General features: G+C 38.8%; 1 protein-coding gene across 20 annotated transcripts in view; it reads right to left on the bottom strand.

Annotated features, from left to right (window-relative positions):
- Positions 1-17768, bottom strand: part of dtna (dystrobrevin, alpha) — a 480591-nt gene that overhangs the window by 17464 nt on the left and 445359 nt on the right. For all 20 annotated transcript variants that reach the window (XM_039754468.1, XM_039754466.1, XM_039754464.1 and 17 more), the window contains 2 exons: positions 12562-12651; positions 1372-1540 (listed from right to left, as the gene is read on the bottom strand). In XM_039754468.1, coding sequence (XP_039610402.1) covers positions 1372-1540; positions 12562-12651 — 259 coding nt within the window. The remainder of the gene's footprint in view (positions 1-1371; positions 1541-12561; positions 12652-17768) is intronic.

The raw sequence follows: 17768 nt of genomic DNA, 5'->3' as shown, positions 1-17768 counted from the left end.
TCAATCTGTGTGCTTCGATGTTTGATGAATGGTTTGATGCAGTGAAGCAGGTCATCAAACTTAAATGTTGACATGCGAATGTGCTTTTCTTCATCCATTTCTTGCACAGGCAATTCAAGTGTTGCACATTCCCCATCGTAATGACGCAATACATGTAAAGGTTTCACGTACCATCTGTATCGCTGTTGCGGTCTTTTTTTTTCCTGCACTTTCGCAACAACATCAGAATGCAAAGATTCTTTTTTTTTTCCAACATCTTTGTTTCTCAACTCACAACACAGCGAAACTGGACATTGTTTTCTCATTGTGATAATTTCTTGTACTGCCAACCTGGTGGAAACCTGCAGATTTACTTAAATTATACATGCAAGTATAGACTGTACACTGCTTGTGTGGCAGCAGCGTCCTCAAGCGCAAGCGTCGCGTAGCGTTAAGTATATCCAGGGCCTAAGACAGAGCCTATCTGAGCATCATCTGACACAATGTAGGAACCATCCCTTCCCTGTTTTTCATGTCGGTTTCTGTTCTAATGTTGTTTTCTTTTATCTTTTATGATTCATGTTTTTATTCTTCAGTGGTGTCCTTGAACACCTTACATTGCTCCAAGATGAAAATTGGTATACCTTAAAAAAAACAGAGATTAAGAAGAGGTTTATGGCATAAACAAATGAAATATCAGTCCAGAAGCTGGGGAGCCTTTATGTTATGCCGGGAGTTTAGTCAAAACACTGAAACAATGAGGTCCAAATTTCAACTAGATATCCATAACAATAACACTCATCCTAACACAAAAAATAGCAATAATGTCTCCAGGGAGTGTTTATAACATCTTGCATGGCAATCTTATCTAAATGGTACTGTTAACACGTTAGGCTAAATAACACTTCTGTTTCTCCGCTCCAGAGACTAAAGATCGACTCCTTATACCAGCTAACATTGTAGAGTTTACATGTTCTAGACCTGTTTACCTGGGTTTGTTTCAGTTTCTCCCATATTCCACAAGTAACTTAGGGTGATTTTCATCTTTAAATCGATCCACTGTGAGTGACAGTGATGGACAACACATTCAATATTGCTTACCATCCTGAGCTCAGGGTCAGCAGGTTAGGTTTTGGTTATCAGCTACCTTAATTGGAATAAGTATGTTCAGAAAATGGATGAAAAGGACTAAATAAATTTACAAAGAATTCTGGATTAAGTATTGTAGACGACTTCTTCTCAGTATTTCAATATTAAAACCTCATAAAAATAAAATATATATAGAAATAGTTAACCTTTAGTTTTTTGAGTGCCGTAACAGTCTCATATTGACACAGACAGAGGGCATCATCTTTCCACATTATGACCTGAACATCAGTTCTCAGTACTTACATGTCGCCACGGATGGCACCTGTGGCCGAGGAGCTGTGAAGATACCCTGGTTTTCTGGCATTAATCTGTGCAAGGAAAGCTTTTTCTGAGGTTGGGGATGGCACCAAATCATCAAATTGGACTCTGCTGAAGTCTGAGTCAACATTGCTCTCCGTCTCACTGCCAGCTTCTAAAAAATGTAAGTTTGTTACAAAAAAATAAAAAAACTTTACATACCTGAAAACAAATTGAAAAGCCCACTTAAAAACACATTTTCAAAGATTTCTAAACTGTCCAAAAGTCTGATTTTTATGAAGTGGAAGGGAAAACCAAACTTCTATACTGTAAGCACAAAATACATTGAAATAACTGGCTGGTTTTGACCGAGTCATACCTGCCTGTCATAGATATAAATGTTTATGGATTGTTAATAATTTGTCTGACCAAAGAAATTGTTACATTTTAAATGTGGGAGTAGATATGCTCAAGTTATAAAGAAATGGGAAGCCACTGGATCACAAGTTTACTATTGTTTTCTGTTTAGTGGTCAGTAAACAGTTTGATGTAAGCTGTTTCCCTAACATGTTTTCAGACCATCAAAGGGACTCCAAATCTTCACTTTGGGGAGCTTCATAGTTTGCAAGAGACAGAAGAGAAAGCCAGAGCTAGTGTGATAGGCTTGGTGGAGGTGGGGAGACAGTAGGTTAGCGGGTGAGGCATAGTCTTAGTCAAGGGGAGAGAAAGGGCTTCAGTGTGTCTTTATATTCATGTGTGGTACAAGTTCTGTGAGCCACCCTCCCACTCTACCTTCCTTTATATACCTTACGTTCTCTAATAAACAGTTTTATTTTATAATTTCAAACTCTATTGAGTGTGCCCTGGATTTGGGATCTGCTTATAGTCGTCCTCTGTTAGTCACAGACTACAACACTATACGTATTTCAGTTTATTTTTGATAGGTCTCTTAGCGAGTCAAAGGTAGCGAAAGAAATGGAAATCTCATGTTTTAACACTATGAGTGCTTGGGCCCACGTCTATTTGTGTTGTGTTTTTAGATTTTTAATTATTTCATCAGTGTGCATGTCAAGCTCCTGTCCTTCCCTCACTTTTCCTAATTTGCTGCACTTCAATTGCATATGTTGTTGTAACTCTGAAACTCTATTCCAAAATGTGATTGATGATAGTCACACCGATAATCTCAAATTGCTTCATGACATGTAATATAGTAAAAACTCTTGGTGGTCTACTTATTACATTTAGGTAGAACATGACAATAAACTAACTTGAAATGGCATTGCACAGTTTTTCATACATCGTTGAAAATGAAGTACACAGTTAACATGAATTGTATGTGGAGAAGGGAGAACATGCAAAGTGGGACATACAACTAAGTCCCACACACAATGAGTGAAGATAACCTTGGTGGATGGCAGCGCACTCATGATGTTTTTAGACATTGCAGAGAGACAATGAATGCAAATGCAAGAAAAATGGTGGTGTTTCTTTGTTAAAATGGAAGGACTTATGCGATGTTACTTCGCTATAAATGAGGTCCCTTTTAGAATGATCTGAAATATTGTTTTGAATTACATACACGCACAATCGAACATATTGATTCACATAAATGTGCTTGATGGCAGATGTGTACACACGCAAAGAAAACTGACAGTTTAATCTTGTATTTCCATACACTACTCCTACATTGTCAGGTCTGCTGTTTCTGTGGAAACATTACAAGTGAGCTACAGATCGCTCCGTCCTCAGTGTGCCATCTTACATGTTCTACTTTGCCCAAGTAAAACTGATGCAGGTTGTGCACTTTGCATACTGACAGCTTTTCTGGTATATCAGACACTTCACACACTGCCACATCAGGCGTTATAAGAAAGGGTAGACATACTTGTTGATGAGTAGTTGTTCAAATGCTGATTCAAAGCAACCTGACAAGTCCAGAAGTAAAGTTTTGCTGCCGATGTAAGTAGCAAATATATCTAAGTATATGTACAATCATATGAAAAGTCATCCTGCATAATAATTCACTCTACTTTCAACAAAAAAGATAACAGTGGTATGTCTTTCATTTCCTGGAAACATCTGAGTACTGGGGTGTTTTCCAAACAAAGATTTTTAGTGAAGCAGTATTTAGTTGTATGAAATTAAATCAAATGTGAAAAACTGGCTGTGAAAAAATTTGGGTCCCCTTGTAATTTTGCTGATTTGAATGCATGTAACTGCTCAGTACTGATTACTTGCAAAACCAAATTGGTTGGATTAGCTCATTAAGCCTTAAACTTCATAAACAGGTGTGTCCAATCATGACAAAAGGTATTTAAGGTGGACAATTGCAAATTGTGCTTCCCTTTGACTCTCCTCTGAAGAGTAACAGCATGGGATCCTCAAAGCAACTCTCAAAAGATCTGAAAACAAAGATTGTTCAGCATCATGGTTTAGAAGAAGGCTACCAAAAGCTATCTCAGAGGTTTAAACTATCAGTTTAAACTGTATGGAATGTAATCAGGAAATGGAAGGCCACAGGCACAGTTGCTGTTAAACCTACCCAGGTCTGGCAGATCAAGAAAAATACAGGAGTGGCATATGCGCAGGATTATGAGAATGGTTACAGAAAACCCACAGATCACCTCCAAAGACCTGCAAGAACATCTTGCTGCAGATGGTGTATCTATACATCGTTCTACAATACAGTGCAATTTTCACAAAGAACATCTGCATGGCAGGGTGATGGGAAAAAAACCCTTTCTGCACTCACGCCACAAACAGAGTCACTTGTTGTAGGCAAATGCTCATTTAGACAAGCCAGATTCATTTTGGAACAAAGTGCTTTGGACTGATGAGACAAAAATGGAGTAATTTGGTCATAACAAGAAGCGCTTTGCATGGCGGAAGAAGAACACCGCATTCCAAGAAAAACACCTGCTACCTACTGTCAAATTTGGTGGAGGTTCCATCATGCTGTGGGGCTGTGTGGCTAGTTCAGGGACTGGGGCCCTTGTTAAAGTTGAGGGTCGGATGAATTCAACCCAATACCAACAAATTCTTCAGGATAATGTTCAAGCATCAGTCACAAAGTTGAAGTTACACAGGAGTGGGATATTCCAACAAGACAATGACCCAAAACACAGTTCGAAATTTACAAAGGCATTAATGCAGAGGGAAAAGTACAATGTTCTGGAATGGCCGTCACAGTCCCCTGACTTGAATATCATCGAAAATCTATGGGATGATTTGAAGCAGGCTGTGCATGCTCGGCAGCCATCAAATTTAACTGAACTGGAGAGATTTTGTATGGAAGAATGGGCAAAAATACCTCGATCTAGAATACAGACTCATCAAAGGCTATAGGAGGCGTCTAGAGGCCGTTATATTTGCAAAAGGAAGCTCAACTAAGTATTGATGTAATATTTCTGTTGGGGTGCCCAAATTTATGCACCAGTTTAATTTTATTATGATACATATTTTCTGTTAATCCAATAAACTTAATGTCACTGCTGAAATACTACTGTTTCCATAAGGGCATGTCATATATTAAAAGGAAGTTGCTACTTTAAAAGCTCAGCCAATGATAAACCAAAATGCAAAGAATTAAGAGGGGTTCCCAAACATTTTCATATGACTGTATATGTGTGTGTGTGTGTGTGTGTGTGTGTGTATATATATATATATATATATATATATATATATATATATATATATATATATATATATATACTATATATACACACACACAATACATACATACATACACACAGACACAAACACATTAGATACTATTGCCTATTTGATTTAAAGATCAAAGTAACTTGTAATGTAATTTGTGATCTTTTCATAAGCAATGTGAGAAAAGTCGCTGCTGGCAATATGTTCACATCACTTCCACATTGTCAGAAGTGGGCATTTCCTTTAATGTGCTTAGCAGTAGTGGAAATGTATGCCTGCTCACCTGCACTTTTCATATGGGACGTTTCACTTTCAGCAAGCTGTTATACTTCCTGCCGCTCTCCAAATAGTTTATGTAAAGATATGCACACGCTTGGATCTCCAAGGTGGAACCACAATTAGAGATAGTTGATATATATATCAGCGCATGCTCAGATCTTACTCCTGTTACAGGTGAAGGAGAAGGATGAAGAAGTTGACACAATAGCAAGCAATGATTGTTATTTTATTGAACTTCAAGCACAGATTTTGCATGAAAAATAAGCTGTTTGCTCAAAAGACAGCACCTACTTTGTACCAAACTGTAAACACAACAAGACGGGAGCTCCCAGCTGAATGTGAAAGGACACTGAAGATGGCCAAGGAGGCAGACAGAATACAGTACTGATAATGTGCAGAAGCTGTGCCGAACACACAGTCAGCAAAACAAAACTGAATCTAGTGCACCCATTTTTGGAGTGCGAGCCACAGAAATGATAGTGGACTGGTGATGTGCAGAGCATTATACTTAGCCTGTCATGCTGACTGTCATTTACTGACATAATCTGTGAAATATGTAAGTAATGCTGTAATTTCATAAACTATTTTTGGTATACAGAAAAATATTGTTTTGACCTAATATAATACTTGGAACAAATACTGAAGCGGTTTTATGCTGAAACAGAGAAAGCTGTTCATATTGTAGTGTCTATTCAGTTCATTCTCGCTCCCAGAAGCACTTCAAAATTGGAGAATGCACGCACAATAAAACAAAAAGAGAATTATGTAAAGTCCATCCATCTTCTTCCGCTTATCCGAGGTCGGGTCACAGGGGCAGCAGCTTGAGCAGGGCCGGCCACTTCTTCTAGCTCTTCCGGGGGAATCCTCCCGGTTGGACATGCCCGGAACACCTCGCCAGGGAGGTCACATCAACCAAACCTCCTATGAAGAACAAAAACCTTGGACGACGTTTTCCCTTGCCTGGACACGGGTCACTGGGGCCCCCCTCTGGAGCCAGGCCTGGAGTTGGGGCTCGATGGCGAGAGTCTGGTGGCCGGGCCTGCACCCATGGGGCTTGGCCGGGCACAGCCCGAAGAGTCTGCGTGGGTCCCCCTTCCCATAGGCTCACCACCTGTAGGAGGGGCCAAGGAGGTCGGGTGCAGTGTGAATCGGGTGCAGTGTGGATTATGTAAAGTGTCACTACATAAACAATATATGCCAAGAAATTATTTCTTTTTTACATTCACTCCAGCTGTATTAGGCTATCTGTAGTGTTTAGGGTCAGGGAAATGGGCATGTGTTATCACCAGGTTCAGCCGATGAGCCATTACTGAGAACAAAAGGATTCAGATGCCATTTGGTGCAGCCTGGTGGTTTAGTAGTTAGAAAATGTGTGAGGGTGGTAGTGTTAAAGTCCCAAATGCTTTAGCCACTCACTTTGGATCTATTTAGACCACTAATGAATAGATTTTTTTTTCTTCTTTGACTGCAGTTTCCATTGTTTTCATGTTCTCAAGCACCAGGCATTAACGTCTGTGCCTCTACCATCTCATATAGGATACATCAGGAATGAAAAATGAAAAGGTGGAAGTCTGCTGACAGTACACTCATTATCAGACTCACAGAACTGCCAGCAGCTATGTGTTATATAATATAACTGTCCACCATTCTGCTCTCTGTTTCAGAATTTTCCAGACCTATTGTAAAGATAAATTGTATACTAATGCGTTTTTCTGAGGAATCTATAGAGGCAATTTTAACTCCCACCCTTTTAATACAGGGTGTTTTGCTGGAATCCATCTTGAAAGTTTTTTCTGTGCCCATTCTCACTGCTGAGTTTCTTTATCGATTTCTATAATGGTGAGCTTCATTATCTGAAACAATGTTTCAGTATCATCCTGTGAGTAAGTGATGGTGTACTAGTGGCTATAGCTGACTTCAAATTGGCTTTATTATGGTAGAGAAATACACACTCTGATTTTTTCATTTTATTGCCATGCATTTGTTACTTGGGTTTTGCCATCTTAATATATTGCAACTTTTCTAAACCCTGCAGAGCAGAAAGATGATGCGATGAGCGTCATCTTTCCACTATCTGAGATATATGAGAGCAGCTTAAAAGAAAACTGCTGGCTGAAGATGAATTGTTCTGAAATTAGTTTTCCTTTTTCTTGCTTATCATCAGACTTCAAAGTAAACTGAAACAGCTTTAAAGTGAACAATAAATGTCAATAAACACAGCCATTGTCATCTTCTAAAAACTGATTTCAAGAGACGTTTTGCAGAGTGTTTTTTCATTTAATTATTTTGTAACATAGGATATCTCATGGTCATACTACTCTTTCTGACTTTTCAGCTTTACACCCTGAGGCATCCATGCAATTGCTGTTGCCTTACACTCTGCTGTCATATTGAAGGGATGCAATACACTTCACTACTGCTACACATCAGCACAAACAAAACTTCAAATTATTATGGGATGAGGTTTACAGTGTGGTATTACTGACAGTGATAAACGAATAGATACGCTGATCAGCCACAACATTAAACCCACTGAAGGGTGAAGTGAGTAACATTGAGTATCTCATTACCATCACACCTGTCAAGGGGTGGGGATACATTAGGCAGCAAGTGAACAGTTATTTCTTGAAGGTGAATGTGTTGGAAGCAGAAAAAATGGGCGAATGTAAGGATCTGAGTGACTCTGACAAGGGCCAAATGGCGATGTCCGATGACCGAGTCAGAGAATCTCCAAACCTTGTGTGGTGCTCCTTGTATACAGTGGGTAGTACCTTCAAAAAGTGATCGAAATGGTGAACAAGTAACAGGTTCATGGGTGCCCAAAGTTTATTGATGCACATGGGGAGCAAAGGCTAGTCTGTCTGATCCAGTCCTACAGAACAACTAATATAGCACAAATTGCTAAAAAATTTAATGCGGCCATGTGAGAAAGGTTTCAGTAGAGACGGTGAGTTGCAGTTTGCTGGGTAGCTGAACACCGGTCCATGTGCTTATGCTGACCCCCGTCTACCACTGAAAACACCTACAGGCACATGAGCGTCAGAACTGGACAAACTAACAATAGAAGAAGGGGGCCTAGTCTGATAAATCACATTTTCTTTTAGATCATGTGAATGACCGGGTCCATGTGTGTTGTTTACCTGGGGAAGAGATGGCAGCAGGATGCACTATCGAAAAAATGCAAGCCAGCAGAGGCAGTGTGAGGCTCTGAGCAAGGTTCTGCTGGGAAACCTTGGGTCTTGGCATTCATGTGGTTGTTACACCTACCTAAAGATTGTTGCAGACCACTTATACCCCTATATGGAAATGGTATTCCATGATGGCAATGGTGTCTTCGGCAGGATAATGCTTCCTTCCATAGTGCAAATACTATTCAGGAATGGTTTGAGAAACATGACAAAGAGTTCAAGGTGTTGGCTTGGCCTCCAGCTCTCAATCCAATCAAGCATCTGTGGGATGTGCTGTAAAAACAAGTCCGAGCCATGGAGGCCCCACCTCACAACTTACAGGACCTCAAAGGATCTGCGGGTAATATCTTGGTGCCAGATACTATGCCTTATGGAGTCCATGTCTCGACGGTCAGAACTATTTTGGAGGCATGAGGGGGACCTACACAATATTAGGCAGGTGGTTTTAATGTTGAGGTTGATTGATATAAACATGAAAGTGACCAAGGTTTGGTTTACAATCTAATTAAGGTACATGTTTTTTTTTCAAAAATCAGGGTCTAGCTGAGCTGTTTAAATGAGCTGTGCTGCTTTAAAGGCAACAATGTAATACAGCAGATAGCCTTGGCACTTCATAATATTTGAACACCTATTACCAGCTGAGTGCTCTCTCTGTGTTCTCTCTGTCTCTGTGTTGACTGACCCAGCCTGAGTAAAAGCAAGCAGCGTCTATACACAAAAATCTGTTTCTCCACAGGAGAAAGCCAGTTTGGAAATGAAATGGATGCTGGGTTTAATGATCTATGTGTTATAAACTAAGATGTTTAATCACTTGAACACACTTTCTTAGTATTTTTGAGACTAGTTAGAATATTTGACCATATTGTCACTGATGTAATTTTGGCAATGTTTTGAGTTTGTTTTGTTTATGGGTTTTGCATGCTGTAATGGAGCACAAAAAAACAGTACTATCTAGCATGTATGATAATAAATCTTTTGTAGATTGTCCTTTGAGCCATGTGTTTTATTTTAACTATAAAAAGATAGTAATGTTTAAGTGAGAGGCCTTATAAGCCAGTTTTTCCAGGCACATTACGACTCCAAGATCAGATAAAATTTCTGTATGAAGGTGTTTAGCACCTATGTGAAATACCAAAGCAGGAACTGACAGGCTGGCTTTGGACTCTGGGGATGAAGGCTTTGCATCAATCTGGATTAACTGATTTCACAACAGTGCTTTGCTATAACCCATGCACCTACTGAGTGCAAAGCTGCTGCTTGCATACTCTATTTGCGACATCAGAAGCATGAATTTAGTTTGACAGGTGGAATTTATGTGCCACTGAAAGGAGCAAAAGTTTTAGGGTGACAGGCCTAGAGTTAAATTAGAGGCTAGGAGGGAGGCAAAAACTCTCTCTGCTTCTCCATTCATGTAGGAGGACTTGCTGACCTTGCATCCATCGAGGGGCATGCAGCTAACATTTCATCTAAAGGCTATGCCGGACCAGAAACCAATAAACATACTGACAGAGAGCCATCTGGAAGTCTAAGCAAGATGGAGCAACTATTATTCAAGTTGTATTGATATACTCATTTAACTCTGCCTAAAATCTGGACACAATTGGAAACCTTAAGTTAGTCTACAAATAAAATGTTTAACTTTCTCTCCTGTTTGTTCTGGTAGTCTATCTAATTCCCTGGGACTGCAGATGCAAAAGAAAGGAGGGAAATGCCTTTCAGACAGCCTTGATGTCACAATCCCTGCTAATCCACTAACAGCTGTGTTTGGTGGATTCCCAGATGGGCTTAAAGTGGAGAAGGACAAAAACTGGAATTGCCTTTACTACATTATTGGCACGTAGACTTATCTTGGTCAACTGGAAGAATCCTAAGGCCGGGTTTATACTTCACGCGACACAAAACGTTTTACTGTTTATATTTGCGAGCATACTTTATGTAAATCTGGAGGAATCCAGCAGGTGGCAGTGCGAGATATTATCACGGTGAGAGCAGGTTCGACTTCTCTCTGTTGTGAATTGCCTAGAACACCCATTAAATTCTGATGACACCTTACCACAATATCTCTGAAAAGGATGTTTAATGATTAAATCCATCAATACACGGATGTGTCCATTCTCAGCAAGCATTAGGCACGAGGTAGAAACAATCCCTGGACGGGGCCTCAGCTCATCGCAAGGTGAATACAAGCACACACATATACTGGAGTCATTTTAGAGGCACCAAATCCCCAAATCTGCATATCTTTGGAAGGAAACCAGAGCACAGTTTGGAATCCAAGCAGAGAATATCAGCGACGTGACTCCCTGCCAGACAGCAGTGTTACCGCTCCACCACCATGTCACCCCCATGTCTGTAATTATTAACAGTATTCATTATTAAAAGGAAATTAACGATTTATCTGTAAAATGTAACATAATACTTTAATGCATTTCATCATGAAAGTGATATCAAGTATAAATCTAAAGATTCTAAATTTGCAGAGAGTTGGAATATCATACATTTAATGTGTTCCGTGTGGTGATCTATTGCTGCTTGCCATAGCGATTAAAAACTGGGATGACATTTACGATGATCTGCTTTAATGATATAATAAACTAAGAGGTTAAAGTGGATATTTCGAGATTAAAGCCGAAATTTCCACTTTAATCACAAAATACACGTTTTGACCACGTCCTTAATTTTTTTTTCTCAGTGGCTCAAATACAGAGCTGTACTTTATGTTGCTGTTGTGAAGTTGCAAAAAAAAAAAAAAAAGATGGTATATGAGACTTTTAAAATGTATCGTGTCATTACGATAGGGAATATGCGACGCTTGAATATAAAAGCACCACGAATGCATCTGTATGTCGGCATTTTGCTTCACCACATCGAACCATTCATCAAACATCAAAGCGTGCATATCGATACCATAGGATCCGTATAGAGGCTTTCTGTCACATATAGGTAGTAAACAGAGACTCTGATGTCACATTCCGACTTTTAGCACACTGCGCCACCCGATTTTTTGCTTTGCTGGTACTGCAACTCACGCATGCGTCACGTTAATTTCTGAGGACCTGCTCAGAGGACACGTCAAATGAACGCTGGGAACGCTTGGCAGCCATGATGGGGGCGTATAAGCATTCTGAGCATGAAGTATAAACGAGCACTAACTCATCTCTGTTAAGTCAGTGGGTAACTGATGTTATACTGTATACTATTTGAAATTGGAAAAAAATCAGATTCTCACTTAGAGGATCTGTTCAAAACTTTTTTTAAAACTTGGCAAGATCTAATCAATAACATTTTAGAATAAGCATTTAAATTGAGGAAGCAGGTTCTCTCCCCTCTTTTACTCCATTTACCTTTATTCATGTATTAATTTATCTATTAACTTATTTTATTAGCTTGAAGTTTTACTCTGCTAGCCTAGCTCTCTTTTTCAGGGATGGAGGTTGATTTGTTTCAAACCTATTTTTGTAAAACTTGATTTATTTTTATGGAATGTTATTTAATTTCAATAAAATCAATAATATATATATATATATATATATATATATATATATATATATATATATATATATATATAAACAGGGTCACCCTAGGACTCTACCATGACAAGGCACATACACGTTACACGTTCATGGATATGCTGTTTGTGGTTACCACATTCTGTCACCAGGCATGTGAACAGCGTCCTCGCAATGTGGGATGCTGGCATGTGTTTACTATTAACTCATGTTGACGCACATATCAAAGACATTCACTTAGAAGACTAATGACTCTTTGAATTAAAGTTCATTAATTTTATTTAGATGAATATTCCCAAATTAGTATTACTGTATAACTACTTTTATCTTTAACACTTGTTTGGTTCTTAACGGCAATTTAGATTTTTTACTTTGGCCCTTACATCTTAAATTATGTTATGCACACAGTTGTTAACATTTAGTTGTGATCCCAACATTGGCTTTGTTCACTCCATTTATTTGGTTTATTTTCATCTTGCTTGCTTCCTGAAATCATAATACCATTCCACTTGACACTTCTTTGGTTTCAAAGGCTTTTATAGTAACAGTTAAACTCTTACCTGAGTTTAGCTCTTTCACAAGGGAGGACATGGTGTTTGTAATGGAATCAGCTGCCACTAACAAATCATTTCTTAAGTTTCGTCGAGCACCTGCAGAAATAGAAAAAAAAAGTAAGAAAACTGTTTTGTGGTTTAAGTTGCTGCCTCATGGGTCCATCCTGAATTTGTATGCCATTTTCTGTTTGGAATTTGAGCATTCTCCTCATGTATGGGTTGGTTTCTCATCTGGGTGCTCTACTTTTCCTCCCAAATTCTCAAAGATGTGCCTGTTAGGTGGCTGGCAATTCTAAACTGGCTCAGTAGGAGTGTGGATGTTTGGCTCTGTAATGAACTGGCATCTTGTCTAGGACTGGATACAGGATTACATCCAGTGCTGCTCTCACAGACTCTGGCCAGCTTCAGCCCTAAAATGGATTAGGCAGTTTTGACAATATATGATTCTCAAAGAAAGAAATGTAACCATTATTAGGAAAGAGCTGCTCTGGCATGCTTCTGCCCTGCCTCACGTACCATCTGGTGTTTCCCTAATAATGGCCATATTTGGCAATTCCTTACAATGTAACATTATTTTAGTGGGATCTGTATATTTGACCCAATGTTTTGTTTGTCAATGTACGCATGATGAAATCTTGTCAATTAGTACTTACAAAAAACACAAATATGTTTTCTTCATGTTTACATTCTTATATCTGTGGTTTATATTCTGCTTAGCATGCAAACATCTGATAAATAACCATACTGTATGCAATGTAAGCCAGCTGGGCTTTCTAACCACAGTGACTACCCAGTGGCACCACATGTACTCTTAAAACTGTATTTTGTAATTTATTTAACAATCAAATGCAAGTGAAAATATAAACTAAAATATGACCAGAGCCAAGCAGTTTATAAAATCAATGTATCATTTCATATACTCTGACTTATTCAGGCTGCAATTGAGAGGTTTTTGCATACTCAATACATTTTATGCATTTTTTAAAGGGCATAACCTATTGTGCATTAGAGTGGATGTTAGAATGAACAAAATAGATCATCTTATTAATTCAACTTTATCAATTTTTCCAAGTTCTGCTTTGAACATTGAACATTGAAGTTCAACTTTGATTACTGTAGAATGCTTTTCACTGAGAACCAGCTCAGAATGTCACAACATGTTGTGACAGATAGGGGGCACTGTCGTCCCCTTAAACCCTCAGACCAGATGCCAGACCCCACATAAAAGTCCAAATATAATTTTTATTTGGACAATACAGTGCACAAAGCACCCTCCTCTCCACAATACTCATAAATACAATCAAATACACAATAACAATAATCCTCCACTCTCCCAGACGCGTTGCCACCCTGCCACCCAGCTCAGCTCAACCCTGGGAACTCCCAAAGTCTTTTTTAAAGTCCTTGACCTGGAAGCGTTTCTCTCTCTCTCTCTGTCCATGTGATTGGTTACACTTCCAGGTCAGATAAAAACTCCTTTTCTTCAACCCAGAAGTATGTCGTTTCTTCTGTCCCCGTGACTGTGACGCACTCCCGGGCTGTATTGAAAACAATCCTTGAGCCTCCCTGCGGAGTCCTCTGGTGGCCCCCAGGGTATCCAGCAGGGCTGTATAGGAAAACTCCACTGTCCATGATGCTCTGCTGGAATTCAGGGCACCTCCGTGCTGCAGGAAGAGCTCCATCTGGTGGCCTGGGGGTATTGACCGGGATGAATGTCCGGCCATAGTCCACAATGTGATTCAAGTGGTCTAAAAGCTGACACTCATCAGGGCAAAGTGAATTTTAAATTGCTCAGAGAAGTTGGTCTGTTATGTACTTATGTAAGCATTTATATGTAACAATCAAGGGATGCCAGGTGACATTGGCGATACTTAACCAATAGTACACTTAGACAGATTAGAAATGGCTCAAAAATACCACTACAATGAAAACCATCTAAGTTCCTTGCTTATGTTAACAATATTTACTTCAATTCCACACACTCCTGCACCTCTCCTGTTAGCTTGTTGTGGTTGCTCTGCTCTCTTACACTCTCTCATATTCGACACTTCAGCCTCAGTCTCTCTCCATTCCAGCTGGTCTCGGTCACCATGCAGGCTTCTGTTCTAAACTCATTTTGATGTCAGGCTGTAGAACCTACATCTGGACATGCCACTGGTGACGAGTGCCTCACTGATGACAGGCAGGCTTCATGGCCAATGGGTTATTATAAATTAAAGGACAGAAATCGATACCTTGAAACGCAAAGGTTTTGAATTGTTGTATTTTTTTACATAAATACTTTTTGTAAAATACATCTGAGCATTGTAACTACTCTAACAGTGCTCTGTTATTAGATTTGACTTAAGCAAAGTTGTACTTGGTCCAAAACACGGTAAGTACTACTGTTCTTGAACAGAAAAAAAAAATTACCATCTTGTAAATATTTCTCATATTATGATCACTGACTCTTCAAAAATGACAAAGGAATTGAATTAACACCTCTGTTTCCCAGGCTCCACAAAAAAACTGTACATTGTGAGGTTCACAAAGCTGAAATTTATGCTGCCTGTATCCAAGAATACCATGCAAAGAAACATAACCACGTGTAAGGAGCACAAAACATTGACTCGCTGAGTGATGGAAAAATTGATATGGTACAGCAAGTTATCTTTCTTCCAATTTTCTAAGTCCGGTTTGGTTTATGTTTGAAGAAGTGCAAAAGGATACCTTTAACCCACAATGTCTTGTTTCCAGCTGCTAAACTTGGCAAGGGCAGGTATCTAATGGAAGTTGGTGGTCCGATCATTGCTCTGCCATGGTTGTGCAAAAGACCAAGGAATGTGAGAGCATTTCACAAGGAAACATTGCACCCTGTAGTATAAACACTGTTCTCAATGAGGTTCACCTACTCCAAGGTGATAACTCACCATACACACTGCTAATCTAATTCTAGTGTATTTCATGACTGCCAGGATGAATTCAAATGCTTTTTATGGCCGCCTCAATCACTAGATCTAAACAATTAGTGAATCTTTATGGAGAAGTGTGTAGGAAACACTGCAAAGTACATTGTCACCTGCTTCATACCCCAAAGAATGGTACTGTATCTCACCACAAACAGTTCAGGACTTGTATGACAGCATTCAAAGAAGGACCAAAACTATCCTGACGGCAAAAGGCAAATCTATTCCTTATTAGGCCACTTCTATTAATATACTGTTGAATGATTCCTTTATTTTGTTCATCAGCTATACTTACTTTTTGAGAAATAAACAGGAAATAGCTTTCAGCTCATGCTAATTATTATGGTACATGCTTGCTCATTGAAGAGTAATTTGATGTGTGATGTACTGCCTCTTTCTTTCCCTCTCACTCACGTACTGCTCTAGTGGATTCCCTTTGTGCCTTTACATGCTCTGTCAAGGTTTGCTATAACTTTTTCTTTCTGAAAGTAGTAGTATTTATTTCATGTTTACCATGTAATTTGCTTAGAAGGGTTTGCTCAAAAATCACTGGGTGGAAAACATTTGTCTCCTTTTTAGTTAACATGAACCTGTTGCTATGATCCTCAGTGTTGTTGCCCCAAAGCTTTGGTTTGCTCTTAAAACATCAACAAATAAAAATAACAACACATAATTTTAACATTTCTGCATATTTCCATCGTTAATAATTTGGCAGTTTACTGGAGGTAAGAATATCCATAAGGCTTCATAAAAAGATATTCCCATAAAAACTAGTGAGATTGTGCTTAGTTATATTACTCCTAACTTTTAAATGATAATCTAAGAAGGACAGAATGCTAAATAATTCTACAGTACACCTTTTATTTGTTGAGCAGTACTATGCATGCATTAACTAATGAAAGATTTGTCAATGTGCATGGCCTCTATTGAAAGATGTTTGCAACCTACTACTTTTGGAAAAGAACATATATATATATAAAATAGCATCTGTGAAAATATTTGCTTTTTAGATTTCGAAAGAAGAGCGAATGCTCATAATAATCAGCCACCCATACCATTCTCTCTGGAGTCCATAAAGATGTCTTATACCCTTAAGGATCTGAGGCCTATTGTCGTGTTTAAGAAGTTCAAACAGTGTGTGCCACTTAATGGAGAAGTTTGGTATTTTTCAAGTTGAAGGTATTTCTTCACAAACATGGTATATATGCATTTGTCACCTGATATTATGTTCAAAAGTTAAGTGTTTTCTGTAAATTTAAAAAAATGTCTTGCCTTCACTGGCACTTTATAATAGAGGCAAATAAGGCATGGGGCACCACCATAAAATAAAGACCTAAAAACTTTCAGATGAAGCGGCAAAAGTTTTGATATAAGAAAACACAACTTCCACGTTTCCAACACGTTTCTTATAGCAAAGGGATCTGGAAATAATAATTTTACAGCACATTCCTGGTACTCTTTTCTTGTGGCAAGAATATGTTTTCTAATTGCTTGTGTGAGTTCTCATATAAATGAAGTAGTAAATCAAAACAAAACAAACCATGTAGCACAAAACATTTACTGTGATTTGGCCATTCAAAAGGAAATCACGCCCAGGTTAGGTGAAGGATGACAAACGCTCAGACGGCATGCATAGCTGGTGCTCTTTTACAATGGCTGAAGCTCAAAATATGTAACAATGTGTATGTAATTGCAAGACAGGGCTTAATACTCAACAACTGTCTTGGTCATATTCCTTAAGTTTGTAAACTTTTATTTTCCAGTGACACCCCATGTCCCATTAGCCTCTACTGTAAAGTGCCAGTGAGGGCAAGATATTTTTCAAATTTATAGAAAATGCTTAACTTTTGAACACAATTTTGCACAGAAAATACAAATATACCATATTTGTAAAAGAAATAATTTTGACTTGAAAAATTTTGAACTTACCTTTCAGACCCCTGATTTTTACATTTGGATAGGTTTATGTTTGTAGACAACCAACGCACAATGTCTGTTGCAAACTATTAAATGTGGTGGCTATTTACAATGGTATGAGTGGCCATCTGGTAGGAGTCATTAGGTTCGATGATTGCTCTGCAAGGTTGTATAATGGCCAAGGAATATGAGATCATTTTATAAGACCAGGGGCCTCATTGAAAAATGGTGCGTATGCACAAAAATGTTACGTACGAGCGTACGTCAAATCACGATGGATAAAACCTAAACTTGGCGTAAAGCCACGCATATTTTCAAGGTAGCTCCAGCCCTGGCGTACGCAAATTCTCC

Source organism: Polypterus senegalus, chromosome 5 (assembly GCF_016835505.1).
Source record: "Polypterus senegalus isolate Bchr_013 chromosome 5, ASM1683550v1, whole genome shotgun sequence".
Lineage (NCBI taxonomy): Eukaryota > Metazoa > Chordata > Cladistia > Polypteriformes > Polypteridae > Polypterus > Polypterus senegalus.
The sequence above is the reverse complement of the archived record's forward strand: the minus strand, read 5'-3'. Positions and strand labels throughout refer to the sequence as shown.